This window comes from Rutilus rutilus, assembly GCF_951802725.1.
Source record: "Rutilus rutilus genome assembly, chromosome: 15".
NCBI classification, from domain to species: Eukaryota; Metazoa; Chordata; class Actinopteri; order Cypriniformes; family Leuciscidae; genus Rutilus; species Rutilus rutilus.
Window position 1 is genome coordinate 34,132,418 of NC_140220.1, and position 14,138 is coordinate 34,146,555.

Consider the following 14,138-nt stretch of genomic DNA (forward strand, 5'->3'; position numbering starts at 1 on the left):
GAATCTTCGTAGCTGGAAATACTTCAGTTCAAGCGTTTTTCTGCAACGGACATACATAAATGGACCGTTAGCCTGATGCTGAGGGAAGTTTTCATTGGGTTTTACCTGCAACGCGCAGCAGTCTGGCCAGGCTGAGCAGGAGAGTGGACTGTCTGTACGCAGTAGGGCACTGAGAGATGCACTCCTTTATCAATGATAGACGATCTGTCTGCAGACGCACTGCAGAGAGAAAGAGGAAATGAGAGAGCGGGACAAAACAAAGACCAAAGTTAAGACCTAGCAGAAATCCAGTAGCCTTTGCAGTACTATATATGCACACACACACCGCCAAAATGTGCAGTATACAATCAATGTTTCACACAAGCCCACTAATCTGGCATAATTTGCCACATGACCATACATTTACACAAAAACACATTGATAGTTGGAGATTATTCACTTTAAATCATCAGATTTAAGATTAGCATTGGTTTTACAAGATTTCTCTACACTAAGAGGACGTCCTTTGTAATCTCTGTAGAATATCAGACAAACTGTGCATTATTTGTCACATGACCATATATTTAGACAGAACCCATTACATACAGCTGCCTGTGAAGGAACGCACATGAAAAAGTGATACGCCGTTTAATGTAAAAATAAATAAATAATGTAAACCACATACTTTAAAGATCAGCCATTAATTATGAAATTAAACCATTTTTCCCCACAAAATTATTTGCCAGACACTTTATGCTAAGTTGTGGCTCAAATAAAAGTGAAAGTAAGCTTTGCCTATGCAAGACTGGAACAACTGGAAGAGAGGGCAACTCTCTGAGAGAACAAAGCAAATCAACATTTGAACTCGCTCTTGTGCACCATTCGAGACGCAAGTCTCACCTCAGAATCATCCTAATCTACATCTCTTTCTCTCTTCCCCCATTCCTTCTCTCTCAGATCACCAAAATTCACCCAAGAATCTATATGGTTTAATGTAAATAATTATCATACAGTATTACACTTGTTTGGTATCATTTGAAATGTCTCAGTGCGACTGGTACAAAGGACTCATTCCCAACAAAGTAAAACAAAAAGGTAATAAAGTTTTTAAGAGTTTAGAGATAACTTGCACACAAAGGAGGGTGGGTCTTCCAGGCAAATGGCCTCCTGCTCTCAAAAGGTGTAAACTCTAAATGCAAATTCCCATTGTTAGCAAATGTTCCCATGTGAAAGGAGTTTCTGTCTTGGTCTGGGTATATAATGAATTGCAACAAGTGGCTCGGGGCGATTTGTAGCTCAAATTAGCCCGTGATGCTGAGAGTGGCCGAGACTCTCAGCATCATGTATTTTCTGATGTCAGGTTTGCACCTTTTCTCTTTATTCCAGAGCGTTTGATGTTTTGTATTTATTATCTTTGAACTGATTATGTAATTGGCATGATACATTTACCTGACATAATAAATAGTTACATTTGTTTTATTCCGACTGACTCTGAAATTGTTTTCCCCAAGTAGATTAAACGGATTCGTATGTTCCCGCAAGTTTTGCGTCAGATTAGTGACGACTTATATTTGGCATTAATTCAAGCGTACTTGGTTTGCAAAGACAAGAAGTGAATTTCCGTTTAGAACAGCAAATGCTGCTTGACCAAACTAAATCTGGGTGTGTCTTACCTCTGTTTGAATTTAATGTTACTTTAGATAAGTGTACGTGGGAAACCACTGTATGGCCAATCCAAAGCTATTATAAGAGAAGTAAAGTTGGTTGACTTATATCTGTAATAGTGGCCATACCTCTACTGAAGTAAACGTTACTTTAATTTCAAGTGTATGCAATCACACGGGCTATACCAAAGTATCTTTGATTGTGTAAGCGTGAATGTGACCGATCTCAGGTATATAGCAATTACCTCTAGTGACCAAAGCTGGCGAGTTTGTGATTGTGAGACCCGCATTAAACAAGGCAAGAGGACCACTGAGCGACATAGCTTCCTAATATGAATGGATAAAATATATGTAAAGAGTTAAAAAGAATAAATCAAACATTCGCTCACTTTTAATGATGCTCAGATATCATTAAAACCTTTTTCATTTATGGAGTCAGATGAAATAACGTGGTAATACATATGAGAAAATGTATTTCATTTAATCTTGTTGTGTTGCGTAAAAGGAAAGACGCGCAGAAACCTTCACCCGTATTATTGGAGACCGCCATTTGGACCGATAAACGGGCTTACACCTACTGTACAAATGTTGAAAGATTGATTGCAAACTAAAAATGTTCTTAAAATACTAACATGTATATCAAAATATTCTCTTTAAATATTCCATTTTAAATAGTTTTTCTACCAGGTTTATGAAAATGTGGACAACATGCAACAAATTAAATCTTGTAAATGGCTATGATACAGTTTTCTTTGCTGTTCTCATTTATCTTCATAATTTTACTTGAAATGTAAATCCTTAAATGTGGGGCAAGTTGTATCTCTGGACCACTTTTCTTTTCTTTTTTTTTGAGAAATGGATACTTTCACCTAATTTCAGTTGATGGCACACACCTAAAAATCTAATTTCTCCTTGCACAGAGGACAAAGTAGTTAAAAAGTGGCACAGCTTACCCCACTCTCCCCAGACCATAATGCAACTCACTTGAATTGACGTTCCATTTCCTTGGCCTTTCATTCCTACTGCTACACACACACCATTAAAAAACCAAACAGTGTACAGTATGTACTGTGCAGTATACATCAGCTAGTATTTATTTAGATCACAGCAAAGATCTTAACAAAAAAAAAGGTTTAGGGGGAAAAAAAACAAAAAACACAGAATTCACTGCACGCACTCTCCACACTTCCTGTCATAACAAGCAAGTAGTTGTGATGTGTGGTAATTGGATGGACACAAAGCAGGTCTCTGCTGTCTGACTGAGCACAGTTTAAAATATTGAGCTGGAAGTGGACTGTGCTGGAGGTCACGCTGATCTGCAGCAGGCAGGGGGCCGAGCCGGGCCACGAGTCACAGGCCTGTGGGGGGCAGACAGCTCCATCTTTAGAAGAGACACCACTGGGGACCAGCCAGCCATCAGCAGCACCTGTCAAACCCATTAACCTGCTCCCGAAAACAGCCGCGCTTCTGAGCGTGCGGCAACAAGAGCTTTTTTGTTTGCTTAAACGTGAACTTAATTGATTACAGTTCAGCTTTTGCTTCTTTATCTTTCACTCTTTTACTTGTAAAGTAGAAAAGCAAAAATTTAAATGAATGGAGAAGATGGGTAATAAGCAGATAAATGAAGGTGTAAGTCAAGCTTTGAGGCAGGCTACAGCTCCCTGTTGGATGTATAACTTCTCCTGCTAGGAAAAAGACTGGCGCGCACAGACAGCCGCGGGGTCACTCGGGTCAGGAAGGGCGAATGAGCTCAAGGAGAGTTTCCACTTTATGTATTCAGACTTCCTTTATAAGTTTAGGAAGGAGAGATGAGCTGCTCCTAGCCTTGCCTCGACTAGATAAAAGAGTTTCCACACTTCTTCAAAAGGACACTGGGAGAAGCACACATGGGGCTAAAGAGGCCTTCCTCTTTTTAGAAATATGAGTACTTTTACTTCACTTTTCACATGTGTTGTATTATCAATGATACTTTGAATTTGTCTCTACCATCTCACAAATGTGTTTCACTGCACACAACAGATTAAAATTAGATGATTGTCTGCTTTAGATCTCCAGAACATTAACATTGGTTTTTACCAGATTTCTCTTTTGTAACCTCTACAGAGTATCCGGTAGAAAACTGAAAATGAATGAAGAAGAGCTCTTGATGACAGATGAGTGTGGCAGTTATATCACGAGAACGCGGGCCTTGACGAATTAAGGACCGTCCATACAGGACGTGTTCTTGTGTAAAAACAGCTAGACGGAGCCCAAACGACTGGATAAGACGACGTTTTTCAAGGCTGCTACCAAAAGTCATGGTGCAACGGCCAAATATGTTCGTTTTGTGTTTATAGACCAACAATATAAAAGTCATTTCCGACTGGAACAGATCTTTAACACACATCTTTTCAGTTTTTATAGCATGAACGATACGGAAGAATGAAGGAAAAAAAGGTGAGGTTTTGACTAGTGCTAGATAAAACTTGTATGCTTCATCGCTCAAACATGCTGACCCAAGTGGCATTCTTGACTGAATTTAGACCAGAACTGCTTTAAATTCACTGTAAACCATGGCTTAACAGGGCTTATTGCTTTTATAAAACGGTTAGTCCATAAAAATATTTATTTTAAGTGCTGCAGTAAAACTTACAATATGTAATGCGGTCGCAGGTGTAAGTTAGAATAATACAATAATTTGCAACAGCTCCGATCACGGCTCAAACCCAGGACGTTTTTATAAATTGCTGTTAATTGCTATGAATTGTTATATTAGTGCATAAACTAAAATTATTGAACATCACTCTCCCTAATGCTAATCTAATGAAAAATTGATTAGAAAAATATGAAAGCAATAAAGATTTTGAATCGGCATGACAACAATGGCTGTTCAAAATGATAGGGAAAAATAGCTTTTTTTTTGGGCCATTTTAGTGCAAATACAAAAAAATTATGTTTTTTAAAAGAAGTATTTTATACTCACAAAGGCTGCATTTATTTGATCAAAAAATACAGCAAAAACAGCAAAGAGAGTGAAATAATAGTACAATTTAAAATAACTATTTTCCATTTTCCAACTATTTATTCCTGGGATGGCAAAGCTGAATTTCCAACCGCCGTTACTCCGGTCTTCAGCGTCACATGATCCTTCAGATTATAATATTCTGATTTGGAAGAAACTTTTGTAACATTATATATGTATTTACTGTCACTTTTGATCAATTAATGCATCCTTGCTAAAACAAAATTAATTTCTTAAAAAAAATAAAAAATAAAAAAAATCTTACTGACCAGGGGCCTCATTTATAAACGTTGCGTACGCACAAAAGAAGGCGTACGCCGCTCTCTACGCGATAATAGGTATTTATGAAAAGCAAACTTGACGGGAAAATGTACGGGTGAAATGAGAAATAGCGACACCGTCGGCAGATGGAAGAAGCACGTGAAAGTGTGTGGAACTGTAGACCGTTGTGTAAAAGAAATGGCAATACTGCCTCTCATAAATAACATGAAGACTCCACAAAGCAAGTCTTACAATTAACAGCCTACACGAACACCCGTTTGATCGGTCTGCAGTGTAAAACAAACAAAATCAAACGAAGATTACAACAGAAATGCAAATTAACACATATTTGAAATATGTTCTGCAATAATATTGGCATGTTATGCAATTCATCCTCATAACACATCTGTAGCTTGTCAGATGCAATCAAATGGATGGTAATAAAATGCCATGATGCCATCACAATGCGTAATGACGCACAATGGCTGATCTTGCGCTTCACGCTTTCGCCTGAGTGAAGTTACGTTTCTTGGTTTTCCTGTCTGTGTTTGCCATGATTTCGCAATCGATGAATATTAACTTGTGGGCGTTTCACGGACTATTTATGGGTAACTATGGGCGTGACATGAAGCCGCAAAAGCTGCGCTACATTTAGAATTGATTGTGATTTATTAAGGGAAAACTGGGTAGGATGTCCTATGTTTCATCCGTAGCCACTTTTGACGCAAATCCTACGCAAAGTTTTATAAATGAGGCCCCAGAAATCTTTAAACTTTAGTGCATTTCAAATATGATGACTAGTGTGAAAAACAGATATTTTCTGCTATATTTCGACCATTTATTTTTATCTGTTTTTTTTTAAAGATTTTTTCCTCACATCAAACAGAAAAAGAAAACGGAGCACTAAATAAACAGGAACATCAAGGGCATATTTTCCAATGGTCGATTTGATGATTTAGTCAGCTTGAGCACCAATCTCCTGAAGGAAATGGAAGGAGAACATCTTTTCGAACAGTAGTAATAGGTTAGTGCTGATTTACCTTGTAAGGGAAGAACTTTCACGCCAAACTGCTCCAGACGAGAGAGGGCGCTGATAAGATCCAATTCCTCTTGGATGAGAGAAGGACAATCCGTGATCAACAGCAGACACGACCTGTTGGACACACACCAATTATTACATTAAATATAATAATTAAGGGATAGTTCACCCAAAACTTCTTCACTTTTCTGAAAAAAAAGAAACAAATTCATATTGGTCTGGACCAAGAGTAAATGATTGCAGAATTTTCTTCCTTTTTTCATTGAACTGTTCCTTTAAAGCGAATCAGAGTTTTGATTATTCTTATTTCTTAATTACAGACCGAGACTCTGACATCACGTCGCTTTCATACTGTTATCAGAGGCTTGCAGAGGCCGGCGTCTGCTTCACATCTGTGCTGCTATAAATGTGCTTCATAGGACAACAGGGACAGACCAAAAAACAAATAAAAGCACAGATCCCAGGCCAGCTCTGCTGTCATATTCAGAATATAGTTTGGCCGAGACAGCTGGACCTAGGGAAGCTAGCAGTGCACTTCTGAGCCGAGCCAACAGCAACAGAGAAAGCAGAGCAGAAATAATAATTCAATTTAAGAGCTCGAGGAGAAAAAAAAAAAACTCAACATGAACAAATGCAGCAGTATTTTTCGAGTAGTTTCCTCAACAATCTGTGAGTTTTACATGGTAGTTATTTTCAGTGACACCGCAATCGGACCCAGAAGACTGTTTCCAGCTCCGCTTTGCATAAGATTTACTGTGGGTCGTACAACTACAGGCCAATAGAAAAAAAAAAAAAAAAAGTTTAAGGAGCTTACGCAGCAGTTTCCTACGAATACAGTACACAGCATCTTAATCATAGTGGTGTGGCTTAGTGATCTAGGGTAGGCAACCACAAGGTTGTAGTGTAAAACTATCACCAGTGACCTTGAGTGTACCGTGTCTGTAATAAGTATAAATGTAAGAAGCTTTGGTTATACTTTATTTTGTTACACTGTAATTATACATTTAAGCACTGAGTAATATTAAGTAACTACATGTACTTACTATGGGGTTAGGATTAGAGTTTGGTTTAGAGTTAGTTGCATGTAATTATGCATAATTTATAGTAACTACATATATGTAACAATGACACTGTAAAATAAAGCGTTCCCGAAGCTTTATTTGAAAAGTGTCTGCTAAATGACTGCATACTCATTAATCAAACATCATTTCCCCTGGGCAAAATTTACATTTGGACATTCAAACATTTGGAGGCCAAAAATCCAATTAATATCTTTGTATTGCAATACAAAATATATACCTAGTGGCACTGAATAATGATCTTTTAAATGAAAAAAACAACAATAACATATTTTTGTAAAGAATTTAATGATTTTTAACAAACTAGACTCGAGATAATTTAAGTGTGTACCTGAAATCAATTCTCCTTGCGTAATGCTCATCACATTCCCAAGGATGTAAGAGAAAGCACATATAAACAGTCTGTTTTCAACAAAAGAGAAGCTTTAAGGTCTCCCTATGCGGGTTTCCTTCTAAATAAAAGCTTAATGGTTAGGAAATTAGGAAAACCATAAATATTAGTATTGTAAGTTTACAGTTGTACTGTAAAATAAAATTATTACTAGTACTACATTATTCTTTCTTATTTTTTCTATAGTGAAATATTTCATTGAGGATGTCTTATTTTGTTAATATAATTATAGTCATATTGATATATAATGACAGATTTTTTGGCTAAATTATGCATCCTACAAACCCAGAGTTTTTTTTCTTCTTTATTTCCCCCCAATTAAAAAAAAACAAAAAACATTTCCTCCCAAATCGTGCAGCCGAACAACTAACATTTGACAACCAGAAAGTTTACAAATACTTTATCTTCATTTTGAACAGCACAGCACATCTACGGTTTCATTTAAAGCCTAACAAACTCCCTTTTTGTGACATATTTAGCTGGAAAAGTGTTCTTTTGCAACATTTTAAAATAAATGCCATTGGTTTGATATTGACATTCACACATTTTTATGTGGTGTTTAAAGAGTGTAAAAATTTTCAGGCCCACTTTAGACATACATGTAATATGTAATATAATGTCACCTGTAACAAATGCAAGAACACACATGGAGCCAAAGCCCAAAGTATACGGTTTTACGTGTACGCGATGAAAATTTCATCACCAGAATGGTATGCACGTACTGTACGTTCACCGCCTGATTTTTGTAACCGGTGCAGGTCGCACATGCACACTGAATTTGTTTTGTACTAATCAGGTAGGAACACTGGCCAGGGCCTTTGTTTCACAGTAGAAAACTAAACTAAAAAGATAGAACAACAACAACAAAATACCAGAGACTGCAGCAACAACAATAGTTTAAACCAGGGTTCCTCAAACTCGGTCCTGGAGGGCCACTGTCCTGCACAGATTAGCTCCAACCCTGATCAAACACACCTAGCTGTGAGTTTCTAGTGATCCTGAGGACACTGATTAGCTTGCTCAAACTGTGCAGGACAGTGGCCCTCCAGGACTGAGTTTAAGAAACCCTGCTTTAAATGTATGCAAAGACATTTTTATCATAAGTCATAACTTCTGGAGAAAAACAGCGCAGACTGGACAAAGAACTTTCTAGAGCGCATGTGTCGACCGCCTATCACATGAAGTATACTTTGAAAGGCTACGTGTTCAACTGTTTAGTAAGCGTAAAAAGTAGCCTATACTTTGGGCTTAAAGCAGTCTTTACACTGAAGGCGATTAGAAGGTATGATGGTCCGGATCATCATTACAGCTGGAAGACCAGGAGTCAACCAAAGGCTTGAGGAACTAGGAAAATCCTCATCAATTCACCACATTACAATCCCACCAGATTTCTGAAGCACGGACAGATGAAAACCCTCATGTTCCTTTACCACATTGCTCTACTTTCTTTCCACTGAACACTTTAAAAACACTCTTTCAAACGTGTCAGAGCAGCCCAAACGGTTTCAAGTGGTTTCCAAGACAACTGCTTTACTATTAAAATGTACCAACAGCACCAGCTATCTCCAAAATCCCTATAAAACCCATTCAACAAGAAACGACTCTCCGCACAGCCCTCTGTGTCCTGGGGCTAAAAAGGTCTTTGTAATGAAGGCCTCTGATTAGCCTCAGTAAGCTAAAAATTACAAGTGTTTTTTCTTGGTTTTGTTTGCCAGGAAGTGTCTGCATGTGACGACTTAAGTACTCGCTCTCTCAGGATTACACACGGGAATCCTGTTTCCAAGGCCAAGACACAGCACTTCGCATTGACATTTGAAAAACATCTCTTTGGAATTGAACGAGGGCATATTCAGCATAGCTAATAACCCAGAAAGGTGGAGATTTTAGATTTCCATGAATGTATTTTAAGTTATCAAGGTCATTTGTTTATAAAAAAAAAAGAAAAAAAAAAAAGATTTCACACCTAATTTAAAAGTAGTGGTTTTGCAAATGTAGAAAATGTGAAAATTTGTGGAGGAAACAAACCTTCTTATGTTCTATTATTTCTATCGAGATCCAACAGAAATTAGAGTTTTTAACAAGGCAAAAATCCTTTTGCTTGGAAAAGTAATAATGAAAAAATAATGGTAAACAGATTCAGTTATTAATTAATTAATTAATTAATTAATTAATCAGAATTAATCAGTAAACAGAATCTCAAACGTGCTTGCTTCAGAGTCCTGCACGGGTCCATTTTTGGAGACCCGCCCTTACCCGCAAAGTTCAGCACCAGATCCGACCCGTCACCCGTGATAATATCAAAATTAAATCCGCACCCGCCCAGACCCGTTAATATTTGGCCCGTTACCCGACCCATGCCCGCGATAAATCACACACAAGCTAAAATCATTCCAATTAAAGTGCTTTATGTTTTATCTCGCGCCTCCATGTCCTGATTATATCGCCTGCTATATTTAGCCTACCTCCTATTTATTAAATCCAGGAAATTGGTTGATGAAACATTGATTAAAATTAAGATACAATTAATACAAAACAAAATTCACTTTAAAGAAAGGCTTTCAACAAAAACAAACTTAATGAAGTGGTCAAAATCATGTCTGCCCACTCCATTTGTCTCCCGATATTCGGGATCATCTTATCTTATTCATGCTTTTTACTTTTCATATAATCAACATGAAGTTTAACGTGAATATGAAACTAAATCGTTTTTTAATGACTGGGCTACAACACATAAGCCTATTAGCCTGCCCTACAGTACAGAGAAATTTAATGTCGGAGCGTTGCCGGTGAGCATGTGGGGGGAGAGATACGATTTTCAATCAATCATCGAATATTATTTTGCTTGATATGCCAATTCTTAATATTTGGTGTTTTAAATGCCTGTTTGAGATCTCTGTGAAAGTTTTAATTGTAGGTTCGTGGCCCTGATGTCGCGATTTCGGTTTCATTTCGCATACAGCCTACAGCCCTTATAATCATAGATGACGCCACGGGTTTTTATTTAAAAGAAAGGCCTATATATGGGCAATTTATATAGGCTACACAATACTTACTAAAATATAATTAATATCATTTTATTGCATTTGTATTAGTTGTTTGAAGAGTAAAAATAAATAAAAATCGGTCGGTCTTAACACAAGTTTACAACCGGCAAATCGGTCGGACTAAAAGGGGAAAAAAAATATTTTGGTCCTAAATTGATTACGGGTTACGGCAAACAAGAATATTTTTAAGGATGGCCTGACTAAAACACATATTTGCGTATGTGTAATGGTAATTTAGACATACAAATATTGCACATATTTTTCATCCGCTACCCGCCCGCAAGGAGTTCATTATGTGCCCGCATCCCCGCCCGTGAATTTTAGGAATGTCACAATACACCCGTTTTAGCCACTTTTATGCGGGTACCCGACCCGTTGCAGGACTCTGGCTTGCTTGATGCAGAAGAACCATTGAGGTTTGTTCTTGTGCGTCAAGCAAGTACGGTTGACCATATTTGATGTGCTCCATGTATATGCGCTGGATCAGTGTTTATATATAAATAAAAGTCTAAATTAAATCTGTTCATCATATAAAAGCGACCATATCTCTTTAGAAGACCTGGTTTTAACTGCACAATTTATATTGAATTCTTTTACGATGACTTTATTAACTTTTCGAAGCGTCACAGTTGTGGAATGGACTTTCAATGGAGGGACGGAAATCTCTCAGGTTTCATAAAAATATCTTCATTTTTGTTTCTAAGATGAAGAAGATGACTGAAAGTGCTATTGGTTTGAAACGAAATGAGGGTGAGTAAATGATGACAGAATGCTCCTTTTTAAGGTGAACTTTCACTTTGAATAGTCTTAGCAAAGAACTGAAATTCTTTCTGAACTACTGACTCCAAAACAGGAAGACTACTGTTTCTTTCAATAAATAGAGAAATCAGTCAGTCAATCGGTCACTTTCCAGTCCTAGTTTCACCCTCACTGACACGTTCTCCCTCCATTTTGTTTTCAATCATTCAGTTTCTCTCTGTGGAGGCGAAAGTCCTAGAATTTAAACATTAAGCTCATAATTACTGTCCATCTAAGTTTCCAGTCTGTCAGTGGCATCTGAGCGTGAGAGAATGACAGTGATGCGAGACGCGTGCGAATTGCATATGGAGTGGCGGCCCGTCCAGCCCATGAACAGACGACGGCCTAATTACTGACCCACTTTGCAACACGGCCCATCGCTCAGGGGCCGCAGTCTGTCACCCTAAGCGCTCCAGCCCAAGACAACAAAAATAGACAGACAGACAGAGAGACTGGAAACACATTAACCTAGAGCTCCAGGGCGGAAGTGAGCGACCGAATGTCTGTCTCTGATGGAGTCGATCTCTCATTATGGCAGCTAATTACACCAATAATAGCCGTTGTGAAGGACTGGACTCATACGAGAGGCAGGAGACCAGAGTGACGTTGGAAGGTTTGATTCCTGCGGGGTTTCTTCCTCTTTCATCATAAACTCCTTACAAAACTGCAGCGGAGTTTGAAGAGACAAGGAAGTTTCAGGCTATTTTCACACATTTCAGACATTTTTTTTTAATGGGGGGGGGGGGGGGGGGGGGGCATTGATAGCATTTTTTTTCAGCATTTTATTTCAGCTTTATGATTAAAGACCAAAAAAATAACTAGGCCTATACTATTCTGCTATTTCTGAGTAATTTGTCAAAAAAATATTTTTATGAATAAATGTCTAACTTTTTAGTAATTTATTTTGCGATATTGTAAGATCCATTTTTGTATAATTAAAATGAGTTATTTTTATACAATACAATAATACCTTTATTAATATTATATAAAATTATTATTACAACAACAACAACAACTATATATAAATAAATAAAAAGAGTTGCACTGCTTTATATAAGAAATATGAAATGAATAGTTCAACAAAAAATGTTTTTTGTATTTTTAAATTTAAAATTAGACCAAACTTTGAGTCATCATTCACAAAAAAACATCATGTATCACAAAAATTGAGGATTTCAACGTGTAAAGAGTCAAAGAGAGACTTGAAAACTAGGAAAGTCTCCCACTCTCGCATGACCTCATCCTTTGTGAACCACTGGAATATTCAAATATTAGTTATAAAGATGCTGAGCTTTATTTTGTGCTGGTTCGAAAAGACTGAAGTAGCACAAACCATCTAAACGAGTCAGATCATCATGGGACGTCATACCTTGCCAGGTTCATGCAGGGGTCACTGAGGGTTGCAGAAGAGTTGAAGTATTCACGGGCGGCCGCCAGAACCAGCTCCACGCTGCGGCTATAAGACACACGGGCGTGAGCTTTACCGCGGAACGAAACGCTGACCGGAGTGTCCTCTGACACGGCGCTGCAGTGCATCAGCTGACCCGCCAGACGGACATTTTCCTCTCGTCCCGAACACAGCAAACTCTCCACAAACACCTGCATGGACAAGAGAGACAGAGCGAGACAGAGTTAGACAGAGAAAGAGAGAGAAAGCGATCAGTGCCATGTAGCAGGGACCCACGGGAAGCACACGTTCAGGTGGCAATTAATCACCTGTCTTTAGTCAACTGCGGGCGAGAGAGAGAATCACTACAGGAGAAATATCAAAAACTCAACACAATCTCATGAGCATCTCAGTGGAACAGCTGTGCTGTTCTGTGTCATTTCAATGCCTTCAGATACATTAGGCAGAATAAGAAATCAGCATTTTGTGTGTGTTCTTCAAACTAAAACACTGTTCAAAGTTCCCTCATTAAAACATCATATAATCCAAAAAAGAGCAAATTAAGAAATAATAGATATAGCTAATTCTCTCATTACTCATTCTGTTCTTCCCACAAAATCCACTGAACACTATTTGTTGTGTGGTGATGTTAAGAGCATCTTTATTCTTGAATGTTGTTTATTGAATGTCACTGTTATAGGGTGCAACTGGCGGATTCTTAAAGTAAAGTTACAGTTTATTTTCTACATAAGGGAAGTGTTTTTTAATCATTTATATTGACCACCAATTCCCCAATGAAGAAAATGAATAGGATTTTTACTACAGGAAGCCAACAGTTGCACTCTATATTGGTGACAATCAATAAAACATAATTTAAATCAACAATGAACTATAATGACATATACTGTGAGCTACGAATCTGTTAAGAACGCGGATACACTTCTGGTATGCCATTGGTCCACATTATTTCAACTGTGCAATTCCTAGTGAATAATTACACTAACCACAACCCTGCAGAGAAACCTTCACCAATCAGAGAATCTCAACAAAAAACAAAACTATTAAAAGGTTACATAAAAAAAAAATACTTTGGGGTCGGCAGGTTTCAAACAAAAGCTGTTCTTTTGAACTTTCTATTTCATCAAAAATTTCCTGCAAAAATGTATCAGTTTCCACAAAAATATTAAGCAGCACAACTGAAATGTTTCTTGAGCACCAAACCAGCATATTATAATGATTTCTGAAGGATCATGTGACACTGAAAACTGGAATAACGGCTGCTGAAAATTCAGCTTTGCCATCACAAGAAAACATTACATTTTAGAATATATTAAAAGATAAAACAGTTATTTTAAATTGTAATAACATTTTACAATATTACTGTTTTTACCCAATTGTTTGATTAAATAAATACAGCCTGGGTGAGCATAAAATACCTCTTTTAACAACCACAACACACCGACCACAAACTTACGAACTTTTGAATTTGTAAATA

General features: G+C 37.5%; 1 protein-coding gene across 2 annotated transcripts in view; it reads right to left on the minus strand.

The window, feature by feature from the left end:
- The window catches only part of nbas (NBAS subunit of NRZ tethering complex), a 201,533-nt gene that overhangs the window by 111,348 nt on the left and 76,047 nt on the right, over nucleotides 1-14,138 (minus strand). For both annotated transcript variants that reach the window (XM_084431969.1, XM_084431968.1), the window contains exons 30-32: nucleotides 12,626-12,855; nucleotides 5,946-6,058; nucleotides 106-219 (exon numbers count right to left, since the gene is read on the minus strand). In XM_084431969.1, the coding sequence (XP_084288095.1) occupies nucleotides 106-219; nucleotides 5,946-6,058; nucleotides 12,626-12,855 (457 nt within the window). The remainder of the gene's footprint in view (nucleotides 1-105; nucleotides 220-5,945; nucleotides 6,059-12,625; nucleotides 12,856-14,138) is intronic.